Below are 25,430 nucleotides of genomic sequence, written 5' to 3' on the forward strand. Positions count from 1 at the left end.
CAGGGCAGCAGGACGTGTTGCACATATTGTTGATGTACAGTGAGTCAGTTCTTTACTGAACAAGGCTGATTCATTGTAAAACCAGTACTGGAACGTATTTTCATTTCTCTACACACTAATATTCTATACGTAAAATATTTGAAGGCCTTGATATGAAAGACTGAACAATTTACCAGAGGATTCACATTAAATGTTTGCATCATACATATACCATATTTGAAAGTAGGCATTTTGAGGTATTGCAAGGGAATATCAGTATAAGATGCATGTATGTATACATTTGATTTCAGACAGATTCTCTCTCTCTCTCTCTCTCGCACTCGCACTCGCACTCTCTCGCTCTCTCTCTCGCACTCGCACTATGAAGCAGAGGTCGACCGATTATGATTTTTTTTCACCGCCGATACCGATTTATTGGAGGACCAAAACAAGCCGATACCAATTAATCAGCCGATTAATTAATTTATTTGTAATAATGACAATTACAACAATACTGAATGAACACTTATTTTAACTTAATATAATACATCAATAAAATCAATTTAGCCGCAAATAAATAATGAAACATGTTCAATTTGGTTTAAATAATGCAAAAACAAAGTGTTGGAGAAGAAAGTAAAAGTGCAATATGTGCCATGTAAGAAAGCTAACGTTTCAGTGCCTTCCTCAGAACATGGGAACATATGAAAGCTGGTGGTTCCTTTTAACATGAGTCTTCAATATTCCCAGGTAAGAAGTTTTAGGTTGTAGTTATTATAGGAATTATAGGACTATTTCTCTCTATACGATTTGTATTTCATATACCTTTGACTATTGGATGTTCTTAAAGGCACTTTAGTATTGCCAGTGTAACAGTATAGCTTCCGTCCCTCTCCTCGCTCCTACCTGGGCTCGAACCAGGAACACATCGACAACAGCCACCCTCGAAGCAGCGTTACCCAAGTAGAGCAAGGGGAACAACTACTCCAAGTCTCAGAGCGAGTGACGTTTGAAACGCTATTAGCGCGCACCCGCTAACTAGCTAGCCATTTCACATCGGTTACACCAGCCTAATCTTGGGAGTTGACAGGCTTGAAGTTATAAACAGCGCATTGCATTGCGAAGAGCTGCTGGCAAAACGCACAAAAGTGATGTTTGAATGAATGCTAACGAGCTTGCTGTTGATTACCACCGCTCAGTCAGACTGCTCTATCAAATCATAGACTTAATTATATTATAATAAACAAACAGAAATACGAGCCTTAGGTCATTAATATGGTAGAATCCGGAAACTATCATCTCGAAAACAAAACATTTTTTTATTTCGGTGAAATACGGAACCGGTCCGTATTTTATCTAACGGGTGGCATCCCTAAGTCTAAATATTCCTGTTACATTGCACAACCTTCAATGGTATGTCATAATTACGTACAATTCTGGCAAATTAGTTCGCAACGAGCCAGGCAATGAACGCAAGAGCAGTGACACAATTTCATGTTAGCAGGCAATATTAACTAAATATGCAGGTTTAAAAATATATACTTGTGTATTGATTTTAAAGAAAGGCATTGATGTTTATGGTTAGGTATATTGGTGCAACGACAGTGCTTTTTTCGCAAATGCGCTTGTTAAATCATCACCCGTTTGTCGAAGTAGGCTGTGATTCGATGAGAAATTAACAGGCACCGCATCGATTATATGCAACGCAGGACACGTTAGATAAACTAGTAATATCATCAACCATGTGTAGTTAACTAGTGATTATGTTAAGATTGATAGTTTTTTATAAGATAAGTTTAATGCTAGCTAGCAACTTACCTTGGCTTCTTGCTGCCTATCGCGTAACAGGTAGTCAGCCTGCCATGCAGGCTCCTCGTGGAGTGCAATGTAAGGCAGGTGGTTAGAGCGTTGGACTAGTAACCAGAAGGTTGCAAAAACGAATCCCCCTGAACGAGACAGTTAACCCCCGTTCCTAGGCCGTCATTGAAAAGAAGAATGTGTTCTTAATCTGACTTGCCTAGTTAAATAAAGGTGTAAAAAAAAGTATATATATATATATATTATATTATATATATATATATAAAAAAAAATCGGCGGCCAAAAATACCGATTGCAGATTGTTATGAAAACTTGAAATCGGCCCTAATTAATCGGCCATTCCGATTAATCGGTCGACCTCTACTATGAAGGCAACACCTTGTTGAGTCTATGAAGGAGTAATCGGATGAGACAGTTGCTGTACTTACAAATCTTTGGAAGTTTCTGCAGGTCCTGTGAACTCAAGAAAAATAATATAAATACTCAACTATCATTATTTTGTTCTGGATGCTACATGACGTGTGGAATAAAATAGAAAAGTACATTTTATTTAGTAGGCTAAGTGAGGGTGCAGATTTGAGGTGATCTTGTCTCACATCAAGCCCAAATTTACCAATTCATTCGCATTGTCTATCTCTCCTCTGTGTACTGTGTGCCTGCTTTATCTATAGCAGGGCTGTTCAACGTTGGTCCTGGAGAGCCAAAACACTTCTGGTTTTCATCCTCTTCTTCTAATAAGGGACTGATTCAGACCTGGGACACCAGGTGAGTGCAATTAACCACCAGGTAGAAACAAAAAACAGAAGTGTTTCGGCCCTCCTTACCATCCACAATATCAGTAATCACAGAGCAGACAGAATCATTGACAGCTAATCACTATACCCATCTCTACAGTACCTTTCTGATGCTATCGGAAAGGAGCCATACATCACTATTAACACAACTACCTGCCTTAACAGCTCCCTTCCCACTCTTAGAAGATGTTACAGAAATCAATGCGCCACAGCTTAATGACCGCCACTTAAGGCCAACTTTAAGGGAGTGAAAGAGCACTGTGGGTGATGTTGGCTGGCTGGGCTCGTAGGGCTGTCTGTGATTTGACAGTTGTTGGTGGCTTTCAAGTGGAGTTGTTGGCGGCTTTCGAGTGGCACTCCAGAGCTCTCCTAAGGGGACTGTATGTACCAACTCCATGCCACACAGAGAGGGACCTTGATATGGATGTGTAGGACATGTAGGGCCAGAGTGAGAGACAGGTAGAGGCCTCAGCGCAGATAGGACTTGCTCTGGGAGAGAGGAGGGAGAAGGTTGGAGTGGCTCTGAGAGAGAGGAGGGAGAGAGAGGGTTGGACTGGTTCTGAGAGCGGAGGGGTAGGGAGGGTTGGACTGGCTCTGACAGAGAGGAGAGGTACGGAGGGTTGGACAGGCTCTGAGGGAGAGAGAGAGCGGGTTGGACAGGCTCAGAGAGGGGTAGGGTTGGACGGGCTCTGAGAGAGGGGTAGGGTTGGACTTGCTCTGACAGAGAGGAGGGGTATGGAGGGTTGGACTGGTTCAGAGGAAGAGAAGGGATAGAGTGGGTTGGACAGGCTCTGAGAGAGAGGATAGGCTCTGACAGAGGAGGGATAGGAACGGTTGGACTGGCTCTGAGAGAGCGGACAGGCTCTGACAGAGGAGAGATAGGAAGGGTTTGACAGGCTCTGACAGAGGGATAGGGAGGATTGGACTGGCTCTGAGAGAAAGGAGGGAGGGTTGGACTGTCTCTGACAGAAACGAGGGATAGGGAGGGTTAGACTGGCCCTGACAGGGATAGGGAGGGTTGGACTTGTTCTGATGGAGAGAGAGGAGGGATAGGGAGGGTTGGACTGGCTCTGACAGAGAGGAGGGAAAGGGAGGGTTGGACAGGCTCTGATAGAGGAGGGATAGGGAAGGTTGGATCTGTATTATGGAGGTTGTCAGAGAAATGTAGAGGTCATAACAACCTGCACTGGCTCTGGGAGACAGGAGGGATAGAAAGGGTTGGACCTTAGAAAGGGTTTGACCTGGGAGAGGGTTGGACCTTGATGGATATCAGGTATACTCTGTATCAAAGGCAGCTAACTTTGAGAAACAAGGGTCAAATAGACCAACAGCTTGCAGTGGATGTAACTGGAAAAAGTTTACAGTGGACATAGATTACAGTGGACGTAGTTTACAGTGGACGTAGTTTACAGTGGACGTAGTTTACAGTGGATGGAGATGACATTGGACATAGATTACAGTGGACGGAGATTACAGTGGACGGAGATTACAGTGGACGGAGATTGCAGTGGGCGTAGTTTACAGTGGACGGTGTTCACAGTGGACGGAGTTCAAATAGAGGGTCAAATAGACCAGTGGATGTAGTTTACAGTGGACTGAGATTACAGTGGACTGAGATTACAGTGGACGGAGATTACAGTGGACGGAGATTACAGTGGACGGAGATTACAGTGGACGGAGATTACAGTGGACGGAGATTACAGTGGACGGAGATTACAGTGGACGGAGATGACAGTGGATGTAGTTTACAGTGGATGTAGTTTACAGTGGACATAGCTTATGTCAGCTCGTTTGCATCATGTAGCTATGATCATACATCATCTAGCATACTGTATGCTACACTGTATGAATTTATATTACATCACAAACTGAGTTCCAGTCCATTCAAATTGTCTTCATTCACCTTCCTCATCTGCATCTAAATTCTTAGAAACACAATGGTTTCTACTTTATTATGCAAGTAATTGAATGTTCTGTATTCACTGCTGTGTCAAAAGAATCTGTCCTTGTATCAAATGGAACATTATTTAACTTTTAATGGTAATGAAACCACCTCCCCCGTCCTCCATCTCCTCTGTTACCACACAACATGACATTGACAGAGTGTACACCTACGGAGGCCATACTTGTTAACTTTACAAAAAAGTTGTAATTTTAGTTAACGTTTAAGCGTCAGCCAATTAAAATTGTCCACGTAGTTGCTTGTGATCAAAGGCTACATGTTAACTGTTCGGGATTTGAACCATATATAATCATGGCCACCTGGTGAGGTTAGCATAGGGCAAAATGTGCCATGTTATGTAATAGGAACAGCTAAAATGTAGCCTCAACTACGTCGACAATTTTAATTGGCTGATGCTTAAACTTTTTCTCATGTTTACAAGTATGGCCCCGTCGTGTCCCAATGCTATTCTAAAATGTTGACATCTACTAATACTTATGTTATTTGTATTTAAATATGAAATGTGCATCTTCCAGTTCACAACAAACACCACCATTTTATCCTCATCTATAGAAGAGGAGACCAAAGCCTTTATACAGTAACAATGCAAGTGGAGAAGACAGAGTGGCCATTTCACAAGCCTTAGAAAATGGTATTCATTATTAAGGGGACTCAGATCTGGTTTCACAAGAGGAGGGATGAGAAGCACCATATCCAGTACATTTAGGAGGTCACTGTCCTATTTAGCTGGACAAACACATGGGTGTGGAATAAAAACGGAGTGGGAATCGAAACTTCCCTTACCTGATCATTATAAAGATAAACCATTAGACAACAGGTTAACCAGACTCACATATAGAGTACAACTGGTAATTTGACCTCACAGCTGTGTTGTGCAACACTGCTGATATGATCACATTTAGTCTACAATACTAACGATTCCGATACTGTTACGGATGGGTGTAGGGTCATTTTAGCATTGGCCAAATTTAGGTTGCCAATAGGCTATGGAAAATCCCCTAGACCTTTGTAATGAATAATGACAGACATCTGTGACAAAAAAAAGGCAGCCTCTACCACACACTCATCATAATGACATTGTCACATGTCTTCACATCCTTGTCCCTGAGCTGGAGATTGACCTCTAACTGTGGGCTTAAAGATCCTTCACAGAGAATCTCACACGTTTCCATTGTATAACATACATAATCATAATTCTCACGTCAAGTTCACATTATTTTCCTCTGGGGACTCCTTACCATGAACTAGGGTAGATTCAGAGAAGAGAAAACATGAAGCTGTTTGTCCCATTAGCTTCCTGTGGTTCTGTTAGACAAGGAGCCTGTCTGGTCTTTGCTGATTAGATAGATATATATATAAACACATACATACATACATACATCTTTAAAGCGTTTCAGCTTTAAATTCCTAAAGACACTTTGCTGTCTCCTGGCCACCAGGGGTCAAAGTCTGAGCTAAAGACTAAAGGCTGCTGTTAACCCTTGAGACCACCATACAAAATTCAGCAAACAACTGTATAAGCATACACACACACACACACACACAGGCACACACAGGCACACATGCACACACACACATGCAGAAAGAACAAGAATGACCCTAACACACGATCCACACAACATCACCTCCCTTGGGCATGAACCCCCCCCCCCCCCCCCCGTCACACACACACAAACACACACTGTAAGTTATGGAACAAGAACACTCACCCCCTCCTGACGTGCTGGCGGCTGAGGAATTGCCACAACCCATTCTGCATGGATGCAGCTATCGTCCAAGAAAACGAGAGGAGCTCAAAGAGGAGGGAAAGGAGAAAAGAGCAACAGCCATGTGGAGATGGAAACAGATGAAAGAGGGATGAAAGAAGGAGTTGTTTTATGTCTCTGTCACACTGATTTCCTATTTGTTGGTAGGCTCCTGCGCTCTGTGTCCATCCCCTCTGCAGAACTGAACTGAGTGGTGTGTGAAAGCATGGAGATGCTGTTTTATACACAGAGGGAGGGAGAGAGAGAGAAAAACAGAGAGAGGGAGACAGACAGAGAGAGATGCTCTGCCCTCATATGATTTTCTCTTTTTCTCCAACCTGACAGGGTTGCCCAGGAAACGGGGGAATGGGGAGGAGGGTGTGGAGCAAGCAGGCCAATGGAGCTCCCAGTTTGGTAAGGAACACATTATGTATTAAAAAGGGGACATTATAAATGTTCCAGCTTGTATGTGTGACTTTCCAAATCCTGATGTGGTAACATGCATGTTAAAATACACAGCTGAAAAGCATACTCCATTGACACTCAAAGCCCGAAAGCCTTTGAGAAGCCTGACATATCTCACAAATAATATTTTCTTCAAAACCTTCAACTAGGGTCAAACTAAGTTCAGCGTTGTGTGATCCTCTTATAAAGCACAACAGCTCCACTAGCCTTTCCTTCTCTGAATGTTTTATTATGTTTCACAAGCCATTTTGGTAACAAGACCTGAGTTTGGAATGCTTGCTGTGTACTACTAGCCTACTAGACTTACTCTCAAGGCTCAAATTCCATGGAACCCGCATTGTAGTATTTACGCAATAGCTCCTTTCCCTATGGTCAAATAAACACTATACAAAAAACTAGCTACCACTATCAGATAGACTTTCCTCACAGGTAAATGCATCTAGTTTTCACAATAACAAGTGTGTGCATTGGCAGTAGTTTGTAGGCATAGTAAACCAAAAGAACCTGTGTAAGCTACTCATCCCCCTTAAGATAATGGTTCTTATGGTTTCCCGTAGCAACAATGTTCTATGGTCACATGATGTTTCAGGTGTTGATGATACAGTGTTTTGTAATGTCTGGAGTCCATGCTTAAAATGAGCTGGAGCTATGTAGTCCAATTCCTTAATAAATACAGATGTCCTCTGTCCTCTCCAAACCCTGAGGGTAGAACTTTCATTAACTCTGGGTACACACACACACACACACACACAGGAGCTGCAGTCATGAGAATTAAGCTGAATATGCATTGACTGTGAGTGAAGATAAACCCATTATGTCCACATCACCAATGAACGAACTATCATGGTTCAAACACACCAAGCCAGTCGTGAAGAGGGCAGGAGACTGAAAAGATTTGGCATGGGCCCTCAGATCCTCAAAAGGTTCTACAGCTGAACCATCAAGAGCATCCTGACTGGTTGCATCACCTCCTGGTATGGCAACTGCTCGGCCTCCGACCGCAAGGCGTTACAGAGGATAGCGCATACGGCCCAGTACATCATTGGGGCCAAGCTTCCTGCCATCCAGGACCTCTATACCAGTTGGTGTCAGAGGATGGTCCTAAAATGACCAAAAACTCCAGCTACCCTAGTCATAGACTGTTCTCCGGCAAGCGGTACTGGAGCGCCAAGTCTAGGTCCAAAAGCCTTCTTAACAGCTTCTACTCCAAGCCACAAGACTCCTGAACAGCTAATCAAATGGCTACCCGGAGTATTTGCATTGACCCCCCCCCCCCCCACCCCCATTTTTATGTTGCTGCTACTCTCTGTTTATTATCTATGCATAGTTACTTTGCCTTTACCTACATGTACATATTACCTGTGCCCCCGCACATTGACTCTGTAGCCTTGATACTGTTTTTATTGTTGCTCTTTAATTATTTGTTATTTTTCTATTTTCTTATTTTTTATTTACATTTTTTATTTATTCATTTTTTGCTTCAGTTTATTTTAGTAAATATTTTCTTAACACTTGTTTTTCTTAAAACTGCATTGTTGGTTAAGGGCTTGTAGGTAAGCATTTCACTGTAAGGTCTACACCTGTTGTATTCGGCAAATGTCACAAATACAATTTGATTTGACTTGATTTGAACAGCTCGTCTCAATCCTCACCTTTGTGAAATATTATAAATAGACTGCAAGGATGATTAGAGAGCTAGATTACTTTACAAGTTTGCAATTTCAGGAGCCATGACCTTTTTTTTATCTCAACGTGTTTTCGAATGACTCATCGCTCAATGTTCTTTTTTGTCGTTTTTGGTGTTCATTTCATAAGCCACTGAACAGAGTTCAACGGAAGTGTTGGGATATAATTGCTACAACTGAATCAAATCAAAGTGTATTTGTCACATGCACCGAATACAACCGGTGTAGACCTTACAGTGAAATGTTTACTTACAGGCTCTAACCAATAGTGCGAAAAAAAAAGGTGTGTGTGTGTGTGTGTGTGTGTGTGTGTGTGTGTGTGTGTGTGTGTGTGTGTGTGTGTGTGTGTGTAAGTAAAGAAATAAAACAACAGTAAAAAGACATTTGAAAATAACAGTAGCGAGGCTACATACAGACACCGATTAGTCAGGCTGATTGAGGTAGTATGTACATGTAGATATGGTTAAAGTGACTATGCATATATGATGAACAGAGAGTAGCAGTAGCGTAAAAAGAGGGGTTGGTAGGTGGGACACAATGCAGACAGCCCGGTTAGCCAATGTGCGGGAGCACTGGTTGGTCGGGCCAATTGAGGTAGTATGTACATGAATGTATAGTTAAAGTGACTATGCATATAAGATAAATAGAGAGTAGCGGGGGCACACAATGCTAATAGTCCGGGTAACCATTTGGTTACCTGTTCAGGAGTCTTATGGCTTGGGGGTAAAAACTGTTGAGAAGCCTTTTTGTCCTAGACTTGGCACTCTGGTACTGCTTGCCATGCGGTAGTAGAGAGAACAGTCTATGACTGGGGTGGCTGGAGTCTTTGACAATTTTCAGGGCCTTCCTCTGACACCGCCTGGTGTAGAGGTCCCTTCAAACTGAATAGTCCCTCAAAATGAGGTCATATTCAGGCACTTTTTATGATTTGATTGGCACTAATTGATTACAGTAAATGTAATTACCCATGCATCCAGGGGGGGACACTGTTGTCTTGTTTCTCATCCCATTGACAGTGAGCCTACAGGCTACAGAGAAAGCCTAGAACAGCTAACAGGAGTTCAACATTCAAAGACAGCTCGTTTTCAGGACAACAATATTCTTGTAACTTGGATTGCGGGTGGCCTTAAGTACGCGTGTCTGATTCTGAATTGTGTCAGTGGTCAGAGCAGAATGCTTGCACGACTGCTCACTGGTTGCTCTAAGACTGGCTGGCCAAGGACCGCCTGCAAATGACACGTGTCACCCACATCCGCAGACAAAGCTCTCTGGGAAAGAGAGTCCACGCACTAAATAATTTAAGTCCGTTCTCTTCGCTGTGAACAAGATGCCAGCCGTCCATACGTTGCTTTTAGAAGAGGCTTTGCAGGACAGTCCTCAGGTGGGTCGATACTATGTTTATGTTATATGCCATTATTGAGAGGAAAGGTCTTGTAGGAGATGTGAAATTGGCTAAAACAGATCCACTGTTGTAGGCTATTTACTCAACTCGAAGATGACAGCTTTGAATTGGCTCATTGTTTTGGAAATGTACACTATTCCGCAGTTGCACGCTAGCGCATTGGCTATGTATCCGATACAAAGTTGATACAATGTGTCACAAGTCGTACCTAATTCCTATCAGAAACAAATGTCGCCTATAATTTGCATATTGCTCGAGATTCGAGAATGCCTTACCCTTTCTAGTGTGAGTAGTGAGGTGATGAGTTGCGCATCGCCCGGCCTGTAGTTGGCTGTTGATAAAACAGTGTGCCTCAGAACAACGACTGGTTGTTTATTGTGACAGACAGTCTTCTGTAGTGTAGACCATTATGTTTTGCGAATTACATGGATGATTTGTTTGACGGAAGTGTTCATGCATGTTGTTTTTTTAAAAGCCCCCGAGTTGGGGCCTCGGCCTATTTTACGGGCTAGGTAGGGGTTTCTCAGTATGGGAATCCATTGGAATTGGTCAATAGCCTAAACTTCCCAGCTATGGGTCTGCAATCTGAAATATCTTTCAGTCAGGATTTGAGGCACTGACTAAACCTAATTGTCCCCAATAGCTTTGGTGGTGCGGGAATGTAATTCAGTTAATATTTGTAGCTGACTGTTATTAATCAAACTCGTAATCAAACTGTATAACGCTGTCTTAATTACACGTATTCTAATACTACATAATAACAGTTAGGCAAAGAGTCTTGATATTTTCCACTTGCATATACAACCAAATTTAGGCTACATTTCTTTAGGCTAGTCTTCACTGGCATTTATGCTATAATAGGCTGTGTCAGAAAAATCAAGCATATTACATGCACTTAAATTATGTTGTCTTCTTAAATATGTATGTTGCTTTCGACTGGGTCCTTAAGTTCAACATACAGTACCAGTCAAAAGTTTGGACACGGCTACTCATTCAAAGGTTTTTCTTTATTTGTACTATTTTCTACATTGTAGAATAATAGTGAAGACATCGAAACTATGACATAACACATGGAATCATGTAGTAACCCAAAAATAGTAAAACAAGTCAAAATATATTTTATATTTGAGATTCTTCAAAGTAGCCACTTTTTGCTTTGACACTCTTGGCATTCTGTCAACCATCTTCACCTGGAATGTTTTTCCAACAGTCTTGAAAGAGTTCCCACATATGTTTAACACTTGTTGGCTGCTTTTCCTTCACTCTGCGGTCCAACTCATCCCAAACAATTGGGTTGAGGTCGGGTGATTGGGGAGGCCAAGTCATCTGATGCAGCACTTCCTCACTCTCCTTCTTGGTGGAGGTGTGTTGGGTCATTGTCCTGTTGAAAAACAAATGATACTCCCACTAAGTGCAAACCAGATGGGATGGCGTATCGCTGCAGAATGCTGTGTGAATTGTCCATTGCAATGTCCATTGCTCGTGTTTCTTGGCCCAAGCAAGTCTCTTCTTATTATTGGTGTCCTTTAGTAGTGGTTTCTTTGCAGAAATGTGACTTTGAAGGCCTGATTCACGCAACCTCCTCTGAACAGTTGATGTTGAGATGGGTCTGTTACTTGAACTGAAGTATTTATTTGGGCTGCAATCTGAGGTGCAGTTAACGCTAATGAACTTATCCTCTGCAGCAGAGGTAACTCTGGGTCTTCCATTCCTGTGGCGGTCCTCATGGGAGACAGTTTCATCATAGTGCTTGACGGTTTTTGCGGCTGCACTTGAAGAAACTTTCAATGTTCTTGACATTTTCCGGATTGACTGACCTTCATGTCTTAAAGTAATGATGGACTGTTGTTTCTCTTTGCTTATTTTAGCTGTTCTTGCCATAATATGGACTTGGTATTTTACCAAATAGGGCTATATTCTGTATACCACCCCTACCTTAAATAAAGGTTAAATAAAAACCTTGTCACAACACAACTGATTGCCTCAAACACATTAAGAAGGAAAGAAATTCCACAAATTAACGTTTTAACAAGGCACACCTGTTAATTGAAATGCATTCCAGGTGACTACCTCATAAAGCTGGTTGAGAGAATGCCAAGAGAGTGCAAAGCTGTCATCAAGGCAAAGGGTGGCTACTTTGAAGAATCTGAAATATAAAATATATTTAGATTTAACACTTTTTTTTTGGTTCCTAAATTATTCCATGTGTGTTATTTCATAGTTTTGTTGTCTTCACTATTATTCTACAACGTAGAAAATAATACAAATAAAGAAAAAGTAGGTATCCAAACTTTTGACTGGTACTGTATGCCTGTGGCTTGCTCTGCATATTTCAGACTAGTTCTTCCTATTCAAATCATGGAATCAATTTGAGTGAGTTAGGGACTAGAAAGTCACATTTCAAATCAGCATATTTATGAATAAAGGGGATAGGCCTACAAATTCCCTGTCTTAGGTCAGTTAGGATCACCACTTTATTTTGAGAATGTGAAATGTCAGAATAATATTAGAGAATTATTTATTTCAGATTTGATTTCATCATATTCCCAGTGGGTCAGAAGTTTACATACACTCAATTAGTATTTGGTAGCATTGCCTTTAAATTGTTTAACTTGGGTCAACAGTTTCAGGTAGCATTCCACAAGCTTCCCACAATAAGTTGGGTGAATTTTGGCCCATTCCTCCTGACAGAGCTGGTGAAACTAAGTCAGGTTTGTAGGCCTCCTTGCTCGCACACGCCTTTTCAGTTCTGCCCACAAATTGTCTGTACGGTTGTGGTCAGGGCTTTGTGATGGCCACTCCAATACCTTGACTTTGTTGTCCTTAAGCCATTTTTCCAGATCTTTGGAAGTATGCTTGGGGTCATTGTCCATTTGGAAGACCCATTTGCAACCAAGCTTTAACTTCCTGACCGATGTCTTGAGTGTTGCTTTAATATATCCACATAATTTTCCTACCTCATGATGCCATCTATTTTCTGAAGTGCACCAGTCCCACCTGCAGCAAAGCACCCCCACAACATGATGCTGCCACCCCTATGCCTCACAATTGAGATGTTCTTCAGCTTGCAAGCCTCCCCCTTTTTCCTCCAAACATAACGATGGTCATTATGGCCAAACAGTTCTATTTTTGTTACATCAGACCAGAGGACATTTCTCCAAAAAGTGTGATCTTTGTCCCCATGTGCAGTTGTAAACCTTAGTCTGGCTTTTTAATGGCGGTTTTGGAGCAGTGGCTTCTTCCTTGCTGAGTGGCCTTTCAGGTTATGTCGATATAGGACTCGTTTTACTGTGGATATAGACACTTTTGTACCTGTTTCCTACAGCATCTTCACAAGGTCCTTTGCTGTTGTTCTGGGATTGATTTGCACTTTTCGCACCAAAGTATGTTCATCTCTAGGAGACAGAAGGCGTCTCCTTCCTGAGCAGTATGACGGCTGCGTGGTCCCATGGTGTTTATACTTGCGTACTATTGTTTGTACAGATGAACGTGGTACCTTCAGGCGTTTGGAAATTGCTCCCAAGGATGAATCAGACGTGTGGAGGTTTCCAATTTTTTTCTGAGGTCTTGGCTGATTTCTTTTGATTTTCCCATGATGTCAAGTAAGGGACACAGAGTTTGAAGGTAGGCCTTGAAATACAGGTACACCTCCAATTGACTCAAATTATGTCAATTCGCCTATCAGAAGCTTCTAAAGCCATGACATCATTTTCTGGAATTTTCCAAGCTGTTTAAAGGCACAGTCAACTTAATGTATGTAAACTTCTGACCCACTGGAATTGTGATACAGTGAATTATAAGTGAAATAGTCTGTCTGTAAGCAATTGTTGGAAAAATGACTTGTCATTCACAAAGTAGATGTCCTTACCGACTTGCCAAAACTATAGTTTGTTAGCAAGAAATTTGTGGAGTGGTTGAAAAACAAGTTTTAATGACTCCAACCTCAGTGTATGTAAACTTCCGACTTCAACAGTATAAATCATTAAATAAAGGTGTGACTCTTTGCCGCACCCATACCAGCTTACCACACTGCGCCGGTCTCCATACAATTACAGGCTGAAGGTCTTAAAAGCTTATCCCTCATTTGGTCTATGTCAGCATTTTTCAATCTGTCTAGTGTCTGGCTGGCTGTCTGTCTGGCTGCCTCCCTGGCTGGCTGCCTCCCTTCTGCCTGCCTGTCTGTCTGCCACTTGTCATAGGTTTCTGTGTGTCCCTCTCTTCTACAGACTCGCTCCTTGCTCAGTGTGTTTGAGGAAGATGCAGGGACGCTCACAGACTACACCAACCAGCTGCTTCAGTCCATGCAGAGGGTGTATGGAGCCCAGGTAACACGCACGCATGCGCACGCATGCACACACATGCAATCTAGGGTTGGGCGGTATCCAGATTTTCATATTGTCATACCATCGTTCTCTCACCCTGGTGTTTACGGTATTACAGGCTTAGTACACAAGGGGGAGCCAAAATAGTGCGTTGGCCGTCTATTACCAGAACAATAACAAAATTAGTAATAGATCATTTCCATGGAGGTTGCTCACTAATATATGCTAACAATCCCAAACGAAATAAACAAATTGCAAAGATGGGCAATCCAGCTCTTAAATTATACATATATTGGTAGGAGCTACCGAATGTCATTTTTGGTGAGTTTGTACATTTTCAAGCGAATGTGAACGAGAGACATTGTGCAAATGAACAAAGTTTTGACTCATTCAGTACTAGCTCTGGAGCAGCGTGTGTTCACACTGTGTCTGTGTGGAGTCTGGAGTCGCTAGGGCAACGAGCCTGCCTGCTCAGAGAAGATGGGGGAGGAGAAGACAGTTGAGAGCAGAAAAAACAAGGAATTCAAGATAGCAGTGGCAGCTGTACAGAACTCATCCAAAGGGCTTTGACTTGTCAAACACAGCAGAAAGCTAACACGATATGATGCCTGTCACCTTATTATTTCAGCCACTTACTAAGATGGCAAGTTAAAGTAGGGGTCATGTTAACGCATAATTCTGAGTTTCATGCAGAAAAAAATAATACAACGCATAAGAAATATCTTCTTGCATTTTGTAAACTCATATCTAAAATGCTTGTTATTGTAATTTCTGCTTGGCATCAGACTAATTTTGTGCTTCAGTTGCACTTCTTAACTCGTATGAGAATTCACAAACGGGCATTGTATCAACAGACAGCTCTCCAGCTGATGTGTAGCTTCTTTTCTCCACTACTTTTCTTGGTATAGCCAGCCTATTTTTCTCAGTTAAAATGCAAGATTAACTTTAGGCAAAACATTAGGAAATGTAGCTGACTACATTATTTCTATGATGGGCCTAAACATTAGAAATATGATGGCCATGCATCGTTTTTGCCAATAATACCTTGCATTTTCATTGGAAGCGCATTTACTTGTGTGGCTGCCAGACAAATAGCGTTGTCATTTGATGAAAAATATTTTTCCGTCGAATGTGTTGCACTAATGTATTTTCTTTGAAGGAAAACTATATTTGCACATCCCTGATCACTCTTGAAGCAAAAAAACACACTGACTTCCAATAAAACGCGACCCCTGTCAATACACAGCTGAACTCACCCGCTCCCACTTTCTCCTGTTGTGCTATTTACAAACAAAGGTGTGACTGGCTCAACTGTGCTGAGGAAAAAAAGTCAGCTTCATAATGTGACCGGTGAAATAAGAATGTGATCTGCTTTATCTCCTAACACATTGCACCAGTTGACTGCAGGTATTTACTTAAAAAATACCTACAAATATGACAATTTATTGAAAAACTTCAAATAAATGGTTTCTAGGGTATTGACAGTATTGGAAAAACCATCCCATGGCTATTTCCAAGTACCCCGGTATACGGTTTATATGGTATACCGCCCAAGCTTAGTCCAATCCAATTTGAAGTCATTGATTCTTTATGTGAGGATACAATAGCTTAGTTTGCATGATGTGTGTAGTTTCTGAGTTAGTTTCCTGTAAGACGGGTCATCCAGAGGATAAACTGCTAATGACATCACTTCCTGTGTTCTTCAGAGTGAGATGGGATTGGCTACAGAACAGCTGTCCAGACAGCTACTGGAGTATGAGAAGCAAGTATGTCTCATTGAGAATATTGGACAATGCTCATGTACTTAACTGCAGTGTATTGCGATATACCTGTTACCTGGCATTATTTCAGAAAGCATAAGACTTTAAATGTATCTAGTGCTGTCCTTGTCTATTAATGTTCTGTATTATGTCATTTTTTTACGTTTTGTGTGGACCCCAGGTAGAGTAGCTGCTGCAATAGCAACAGCTAATGGGGATCTAATAACTAAATAAGACTTCTACCATTGGATTTGTTAGCATATTGTCCCTTTACAGGAGAGAGCAGCATGCCAGCAATTTGATGGGAATTTAGAATTTCTAACATCATAGCCTCAATGTTTATTTGGAATGTGATAAATTCAGTGTTTTATGACATTTTTAAGTCCCGTATTGTTTTCTTCAGAATTTTGCCCTTGGTAAAGGTGACGAGGAGGTGATCAGAACACTACAGCAATTTGCAGAAACTGTGGGGGAGGTGAGGCTAGTGCATCTGTGTGTGTTTGCGTTACTGGGTTTGTGAGCATGCTGTTTACACAGGGAGTGTTTGTGTGCATATAGGAGTTTCTGGTCTGAGAAGAGTGAGTGTCAACGACAGTGTGTGGATGTGTGCAACAGTCATAAATATATGGAGGTGGTAAAAATATTCCCCAAATACCCTGTCACAATTGTATGCATTGGAAGTTGAATTATAGACTTTCCCTTGTCATTACAACTGACACGTTTCAACATTAGAGCATCCACCAGCTCTCTGTAGAGGCTATGGCCTCCAGGATGAGGTAGAGAGACCAGTTGCGGTACAGCCAGGTAGATAATCACTCTGGCTTTCCTGGAGGTGGATGTGTAGTCTAGTGGTTAAGAGCATTGGGCCAGTAACTGAAAGGTCGAATCCCCGAGCCGACTGTGAAAAAAAACTGTCAATGTGCCCTTGCGCAAGGCACTTAACCCTAATTGCTCCTGTAAATCGCTCTGGAGAAGAGTTTCTGCTGAAATGTAAAAAACTGTTACTTTAGACAGATGGATTGAGCCATAGGGGGTCTGTGGGCCTGGCTGGCTAGCCTGTGCTGGAGAGGCATTAGAGCAGTCATTGTTTGCCCTTCTGGCCTAACTACACAGGCCTAAAGAATGCATCCATCTTCCTGCAGATTACACCTAATCCTGCTCTGACTTTAGGTTCACACTACTGCAGGTGTTATACACCACTGTGTGTTTACTTGGTAGATGGTTTAGCACTTATCTGAATTTGGCTTCTTTGAATATGACTTGATAGTGAAATGAACCAGTCCAAGTTGAGGATAGCTGCATAGGGTATATTCTTTATATTGGTAAGAAATTACAGGATGAAATTCATCTTTAGACCAAGAAAATGTGTTTTGACTGGTTGTCAATTACACAATAGGGATTTGGCTGTGTGATGATCAGTAATTTGAATTAACTGCTTTTCAACTTTCTTTTCAACCACAATCAATCAACCCCTGCTGTTTTCAGGGTGCCTCTGGGTAATTTAGTTCTCTCTCCTCCCCAGCTGAATACACTACACTCAGAGCTGGCCACTCAGATGGCTGACAGGATGATCTTTCCCATGATCCAGTTCAGAGAGAAGGACCTTACAGGTAGACACAAACACTTCCTCATCAGCCTGTTGCTTTCATTCATTTAGAATATAATCTGTATGTGATTGATTTTGGTTTTGCGATTTGTCATGGTTTTTGACACTGAATTTGTATTTGACTTCTCAGAGATAAGCACATTGAGAGAAATATTTGGCATCGCCTCTGATGGTATGTATGGGTTTCTCAAATTTGATATGATTTTGTTTTGGAGTTGGTATAACACAGTAGCTGATCGTCTCAGCTCATGTCCACTCCTTCCCCCTCACAGAGCATGAGGCTGCCATGGTCAAGTACAGCAGACTGCCCAAGAAGAAGGAGAATGAGAAGGTAGTGATGGGGACTGTATGAGAAATGTACTAGCCAAACCTCTAACAGTACAACAACGCACTGGTAGTACCTGTTAAACTGGTCCAATAGATAACATTGCCTCAATAGTTGAGAGGTCATGACATACGTTAGTTTAGAGATTGTGTTGCTCTACTTGGCTCTCCCTCTAATTAGCTGGGTATATGTGGGCGGACAGGTAGCCTAGAGGTTAAGAGTGTTGGGCCATTAACCGAAAGGTCACAATCTCTCTGTGCCCTTGAGCAAGGCACTTAACCCTAATCGCTCCTGTAAGTCGCACCGGATAAGAGCGTCTGCTAAATGACTAGTGTGTGTGATTAACCACTGTGTTATGGTGCAGGTGAAAGCCGAATTGGTGGGGGAGGTGGCCTACTCCAGGAGGAAGCAGCACCAGGCCTCCATGCAGTATTATTGTGCCCTCAACGCCCTGCAGTACCGCAAGAGAGTGGCCATGCTGGAGCCCATGCTTGGTTACACACAGGCCCAGGTACCAACACACACCCAAATCCACATTGCAAGTCGTTAACCCAATATCAACACACTCTTTACTCCTACCGCAATAAACCAGGACACCACACACTGCTGTGGTCCTACAGCAAGTCAGAACTGGAGAAGCAATGAATGTCTTCTCTCTTTGTGTCCCTCTCAGATCAACTTCTATAAGAAAGGCATAGATCTAGTTTCAAAGAAAATGGACAGCTTCCTGGGGTCAGTGTCCAGCATGACACAAAATATCCAGGCTCAGTTGGACTCAGAGGCTGAGGCCATGCGTATGACCCAGAGAGAGCTGCTCTCCATGGAGGACACGGTCTACATGCCTGACCGCGACACCGCCCCTGTCAACCGCACTCTCATACAGAAGGCAGGCTACCTCAACATCAGGAAGTAAGGCTCTGTTTGATTAAGTTCAATTCAGTCTTCCAATATCTTGCATTCAAGGGTGATTTGATTTCACTCAGTCCTTTATTCAATGCTCTTTTTTTTTTAATTTGGTGTGTCAGTGTTCAATGTCTTCTCCTTGTTTGATGTTTTCAGGCTATAGCTGGATGTGTTAAATTGTGAACGATTGTGACACTATTGTCTGCAGGCCTTGTTTTTATTCCGTATCAAAGGAAACATTAATGAATGTGTCAAACTACAATTACAAGTTGTCTCAAAGTTACACTCTTTGTACTTCAGTGAATACAATTTGTCAGCTCTGGCAAGGTGGGCCGTCATCTACAATTATAGCTAAATATAAGAAGAAAAACTTGGCTTGAGGTAGAATTGCAGAACTAACGTTGTGATTTAGTAAAGTGTCAGAGCTGTCAAATAGTATTTTTCTCATAGACCATCGCCAGTCTTTGACAAATGTCTGCAGCACAAAATAAAAGGTTCTGCAGAATGCCATTTTATTTAATGACACATCTGTCTCAAATGCTTGTCAAGCGCAGCTATGCCAAAAGATAATTAGTTCTCCGGTATTTTTTTATGGACAGATCTGAGTCATACAAAAAGTTTTGCGATTTGAGCTGTCAGCACTTTCTGATTGCTTTTAGATTTCCGATTGAGATGCTTAGTTCTAATAGCTGAGTCATGGAGATGGCAACTGCTCCAACACTGTGAACTGGGTGGTGTTCACTAGGAACGAAATGGAAGCAAATGGGGAAAGGACTACCTGAATGATTGTTTTCATTTTACGTTGCAGAAGTTTTACCTATTTAAATTTTTTTTAAATATATTCTATGGTCTGCAGTAATGAATACAACCCTTTTCTGCTCTCCACAGTAAGACGGGCCTAGTCACCACAGCCTGGGACCGGCTTTACTTCTTCACCCAGGGAGGGAACCTCATGTGCCAGCCGCGAGGGGCAGTGGCAGGGGGCATGGTGCTAGACCTGGATAACAGCTCTGTCATGGCCGTAGAGTGCGAGGACAGACGCTACTGTTTTCAGATCACCTCCCCCAATGGTAAAACGTATGTACGCTAAGTATTCACACTTCCTCCTCACCAAGACGCACAGATTTGTGAGGAAGACTTCTTATGAGCCTACAAACAGTGTTGTGTTTTAATTTTGTTATTGGGATTTTGCAGGTCAATGATTTTACAAGCAGAGAGCAAAAGGGAATATGAGGAAGTATGTATCATACCAGTCAAATCTTTTGTACCTGTTTGTTTCATAGGTTTCTTTCATCCATGTGTTAAAAGCCATTGTTACGTTTTCATTCATGAAAGTTCTTCTTGCCTGCCTGTCACAAGCTGCATTAGAGGAGCTATTTGAAGTCTCGGATGTTTGTTGAGCAATGGCTGTGAGTCTAATACTTTCCTCCGTTTCTCATCTCCAGTGGATTTGCACTTTGAACAATATCTCCAGACAGATCTACCTGACTGACAACCCTGAGGTACAGTGTATATATACTCTCTCTAATCAATACAGTGCGATAAGTAGTAAATCAGTAGTATTTCATAGCACTTGAAAGAAGTCACAATGAATAAATCAATATTTTGTTGTGATAAGGCGAAGACAGACATTTTTACACCAAGCCCATTCTATATGTGTAGCAGCAGGGCACTGTGAGTGACTGATACAGGACAGGAGGTTTCTAGAGGCCAGTATAGCGCTAGAGACTTTGCAGGGGGCTGATTATGCTCTGGTCTAGTTTTAAGCAGATTTCCTGATTGTTTTAGAGATGATTGTGCTCCCATGGGAAATCTCTAAACTGGGATATGGTGTTTTACAGATGAAAGATCTTAATTTGATCACGCTTTTGTTACTTTGTATTTTACTGCATAGCAGGACATGACAACTTGTGATGTATTTCAGTTTTTAAAAGGTTTGCAATTTTCACTTTGAAAATTCAGACTTTATTTGCCCTAAAGAAAAATGTATCAACCACTACAAAAATGTACATGAATTATAATCCACATAATAATTCACATTTCCTGTTGCGTCAGGATTATTTTCCTGTTGTAGCAAACTGGGCCAAATTAGATCCTACATCTGGATGGCACCATTATCAGAGGCTGCTGATTCCACCCAGTTGAACTTAAACCCATTCTCTATGCACATAACAAGACAGACTAAGAGGCTCTATCTATACTGTGTGTGCATGCTTGTGCGTGCATATGTGTGCGTGCACCAGCGGGTTCTGCATGTTCAGAAGTATGCTTTGCCTTAATTTGTACACATAAACAAATGCATCGTATGTTCTGTTACTTCGTCTCTGACCTCATGGCTCCCTAGTGCCCGTGGGTAATTTGTTTATTCCAAACAAACCAGGAAGCAACTCTGGCAAGATACAAACAACTGATGGGTTAGTGTAAGGTCAAGTACTGCTTCCAATTGATACTTTTCATAGGCCTATATGGTGTACATAGCCTGTTATGTATTACGTAAGTCTTATAATACTCTATTGATGACAGTGAAGAAGGTTGGTTTGATGCCAGACTATTTCTATACCTGCCTCAAACTAAATAATGTTCCCAGTATAATTAACCAAACTATGCCCTCTTGTGGCACCATGTGTTAGTCACAGAGCATAATGTTAGGACTTTTATCATTATTACATTGTAATGACAGAACCTGCACCCTGTTCCCCTCTTTAGGCAGTGGCCATCAGACTGAACCAGACCGCCATTCAGGCGGTCACTCCCATCACCAGCTTTGAGAAGAGAGGAGAGGGCTCGCCCAACCCAGACAGGTTAGCCTCAATCATGCAGAGGAAACGCCTTGGTTTTCCTGGATTTCCCCCAGAGGAAAATAAAGAATGTATGCATGTGTTATTTCAGGAATTCTGATAGTTGACTTATTTTTCTCTTCCTCTTTCTTCATTTCCCTCCCTCTCTCTGCAGGGCTAAGCCAGGTGGGATGCAGTCCTCTAGCGGTGCGTCCCAGAAGACGTCCAGTGCTGCTGAGCCAGAGGACCTGATAGTTCCCGGGACACCCATCCAGTTTGACATCATGTTGCCTGCCTCGGAGTTCCAGGACCAGAACAGGGCCGGAGGGAGGTAAGATCCTCACCACAGGGCTGGCGTGTCAGAACCAGTTCTTGTACGCTGGTTTGTACAATAATAGCTCAACTGGGTTTAATTGTGTGCGTTTCTTCGCTGACAGGCGTACAAACCCTTTCGGAGAAACAGACGATGACTGCTCCCCTGAAAGCGACGGTAGGAGTGTCTCCATTCCAGTTTTCATTGGTACTGTGCTCTTTATGGACTACATATCCCCTGATCCTCTCTGTCTCCTGATGTGTGTGCCTGTCTGCGTGTGTGTGTAGACTCCCTGCTGCAGCAGGTGTTTGCGGTGCGGTTCCTGGGCTCCATGGCGGTGCGTTCGGGACAATCCCAGGAGGTGATCTATGAGGCCATGAGACAGGTGCTGGCAGCTCGAGCCATCCACAACATCTTCAGAACCACAGAGTCCCATCTCATGGTCACGAGCAGCTGTCTCAGGTACAGTAACCGGTCAAACAGCAGACCCATGAAAGTGCTTACAGAGTTTAACCTTGCCACTGTGCTTCTGCCAGCTATGTTGATTCATTGTTATCTTTTTTGTTATCTTTACCACAGGTTGATTGACCCCCAGACACAAGTCACAAGAATCGGTGTAAGGGCCTGAAAAATGTAACCTTAGTAGGCTGTGTTTACACATGCAGCCCAATTCTGATCTTTTTTCCACTAACTGGTCTTTGACCAATCAGATCAGCTCTGAAAAAGATCTGATGTGATTGGTCAAAAGAACAATTAGTGGAAAAAATATCAGAATTGGTCTGCCTGTGTAAACGCAGCAGTATACTGTGGTTATCAGTGTAATGTTGTCTGTTCACTAGTGCTTCACTCCTGGCGATAGCACTAAGGTTTCAGTATGAATTAATCACTATTGGTCCTGCTCTCTCTCCTCTTCCTCCCTCACAGTTCCAGCTACAGGAGGTGACCCAGTTTGTGGCCCACCAGGAGAACGGCAGGCTGATGGGCTTTGTGGTGGAGGGGCGAGACTGGAGCAAGGAGGGCGAGGAGGGAGAGCCCTCCTTTAGTGCGTTTGTTTTTGAGAGCAACACAGAGGGGGAGAAGGTAAGGCATCTTAACACACATTCATGTGCTGGACTCACTATGGCACAGAGCCTTCAGTCAGTGAATTTACTTGTCTATTACTTGTCATGGGTTCATCTGTTTCACAATGTAATTTGTGTCATATCTTCATTCACAGATATGTTACACGATAAGCTTGGGGAAGGATATTATGGAGGCAAAGAAGGTATGTTTTTAAATCAATCTCAATTTATTCATTCTCAATCTAACCCACTAATATGTGTGTGTGTGTGTAAAGGACCCAGAGGCTCTAGTCCAGCTGTTGAAGAACAAGCCTCTGACCAACGAGGGCAAGTTCCTCCTGCTGGACAGCGAGACAGGCAGCACGGCTAACGGAGGAGCGCCGGATGAGGAGTCTGAGGCCTAGCCAGGCCCAGGGGAGGGTCTGAGGTTCCCCCAACAAACACCTCCTCACATGGGGTTTCGGTGTTCTCATGAGCGCTACCCCTGGCTCTAATCTGGTACTACCTGTTGACCACTTGACCAGGAAAAACCCCTGGGTCTATATGGTGTATCCATTATGACCACAAGAGTGACGTACAGGTACTTATACAAAGGGACAATGTGTAGGTTTACTATTTACGTTATTTCACTCCTTTTCACTGGTGGAATGAATATCCTCAGCCACCCTGTCAGTTTAAACTGGAACCTCCAACACTAATACACTTACATTGGTACCATTGTGTCTGTGCTGCAGTAGAAGTATTGTGTAGAGATGGATGGCCATGACATCTTACTCTTCAGCAGCACTTAATATGCATCTATCATTCCTATAGGACAATATTGCACTTCCAAGGTTTCTATTTAATCAAAGGCTTGATGTCTGTAGTAGAATGCACTAACTTCATATGTTGTCTGGCAGCATTCTAAAGTAAGGAAAAGGAAAGGGTTTTAGGCCAATCGGATTGAGTGTTAACCCACGATGGCCGACATCCACATAGCATGTTAGATAACTTGTAACGCGGCTGCATGGGATTTGTCAGATATAAAGTTGGGTGTGACTTCGTTGCATTCCATGGCAGTGTCTGCGATAAGGTAATGCAAGGAGCCGCATGTGGATTTGAGAGCTGCAACGCAGTTCCACCTCCGACACTGTCAAAACAACTGCTGTTCGGATGTCGGCTAGCGCAGATCTGATAGAATCTAGCCCTTAATTCTATCGGCTTCATAGAATCTGAAAATCGAAACAAAACATTAATGGAAAAGGGGAAATCACTGATGCATTGCATTTTCTTTCGATCGGGCATTGCATTCCTGCGTGTATATTCTCTTAGCCCTGATTAACCTGCAATACCAAACGTCATGTATGTTTCTGAATGTAAGATGTTTTTGTAGTGTGGAATAATAATGACAATAGGTCAAAGCTCGACTTTGCGTGGACCGCGAGATCATTCAGTGTTGACCAAGGTGTTTGCTTGCATGCTGAGATGATTGGCAACTTTAAAACAGCTTTTACAGAGTTTTGTCTGAGTGTAGGTGTTTTTCTTAGTCGGTCATATTGTAAGGCCCAACATGCCGACCAGACCACTTGCGCGCATGTTGATTTTGACCACCCACACCAGACTCGATCAGGACACGCTGGTTGAAATATCAAAACAAACTCTGAACCGACTATATTAACTTGGGGACAGGTTGAAAAGCATTAAACATTTATGGCAATTTAGCTAGATAGCTTGTTGCTAGCTAATTTGTCTGGGGATATAAACATTGTTATTTTACCTGAAATGCACAAGGTCCTCTACTCCAACAATGAATCCACAGATAAAAGGCTAAACCGAGTTTGTTTCTAGTGATCTCTCCTCCTTCAGGCTTCTTCTTCTTCTTCTTTGGACTTTATATGGCGGTGGGCAACCAACTTTAACGTGCGACATGAGCAGTGTGGTCAGAATGTAACTCAGTTCCCTCCTTTTCCCTCAAGGGCTTTTATGACATTCTGTTTAAATGGCTGTCTATAGACAGAGTGGGTTTTGCATTCCTGCATTGTTTACTCATTAAACCACGAAGGAGTCATTGTAGGGTCAAATCCTAAATTGTATGTAAATCAAATTTTTACTTTGTCAAGCATTGATGTCGATGGGAGACTAAGTGAAAATTTGACTTAAACGGACATTAGGATTCTCCCCCTAGAGAGGATCCATCTTCTGTAATCCTCCTTAGTGTCTGCCCTTCATGTTGCTGCAACTCCCTTGTGTTCCCTCTGCTTTCTAAGTAAAATGTACTGTCAGGGAAAATATATACAAGCCATCTGGAAAATGTACTAAAAGTGGCAAGTGCATTGTTCTCCTTTGCTGGAATTTCTCTTTTGTAAATTACCTTTGGTTGTATATGACAGTGTGTTCACTTCCCATAAGGCTTTACACTTTAGGAAACGTTAACATTCAATCTTTAATAAAAATAATAGTGACATTTTCTTACTCCTTTAAGTATTTTTTTTTTAATTATTTATACACAGGGTTTGAGAAATGGGGTGGAAAG

The 25,430-nt window shown here is 42.3% G+C and overlaps 1 protein-coding gene across 1 annotated transcript; it reads left to right on the forward strand.

Annotated features, from left to right (window-relative positions):
• The first annotated feature begins 9,678 nt into the window (after nucleotides 1-9,678).
• LOC106584475 (DCC-interacting protein 13-beta) lies at nucleotides 9,679-25,364 on the forward strand. Its single transcript, XM_014169844.3, has 20 exons — nucleotides 9,679-9,830; nucleotides 14,078-14,176; nucleotides 15,880-15,939; nucleotides 16,337-16,408; nucleotides 17,456-17,543; nucleotides 17,670-17,711; nucleotides 17,812-17,870; nucleotides 18,229-18,375; nucleotides 18,538-18,773; nucleotides 19,656-19,844; nucleotides 19,962-20,004; nucleotides 20,213-20,269; nucleotides 21,474-21,568; nucleotides 21,720-21,875; nucleotides 21,982-22,034; nucleotides 22,145-22,319; nucleotides 22,437-22,473; nucleotides 22,782-22,937; nucleotides 23,074-23,121; nucleotides 23,194-25,364. The coding sequence occupies exons 1-20, from the start codon at nucleotides 9,777-9,779 to the stop codon at nucleotides 23,320-23,322; spliced, it is 1,995 nt and encodes a 664-aa protein (XP_014025319.1). The 5' UTR covers nucleotides 9,679-9,776; the 3' UTR covers nucleotides 23,323-25,364.
• The last annotated feature ends 66 nt before the right edge of the window (nucleotides 25,365-25,430 follow it).

This window comes from Salmo salar, chromosome 23 (genome assembly GCF_965601325.2).
Source record: "Salmo salar chromosome 23, fSalSal1, whole genome shotgun sequence".
NCBI classification, from domain to species: domain Eukaryota; kingdom Metazoa; phylum Chordata; class Actinopteri; order Salmoniformes; family Salmonidae; genus Salmo; species Salmo salar.

Bases quoted from the DNA above. Each gene is read 5' to 3' on its own strand.
- LOC106584475 (XM_014169844.3), top strand. From the start codon at position 9,777: ATGCCAGCCGTCCATACGTTGCTTTTAGAAGAGGCTTTGCAGGACAGT. The intron at 9,831-14,077 runs GTGGGTCGATAC...TCTCTTCTACAG, and splicing joins CTTTGCAGGACAGTCCTCAG to ACTCGCTCCTTGCTCAGTGT. The intron at 20,005-20,212 runs GTATGTATCATA...TCTCATCTCCAG, and splicing joins GCAAAAGGGAATATGAGGAA to TGGATTTGCACTTTGAACAA.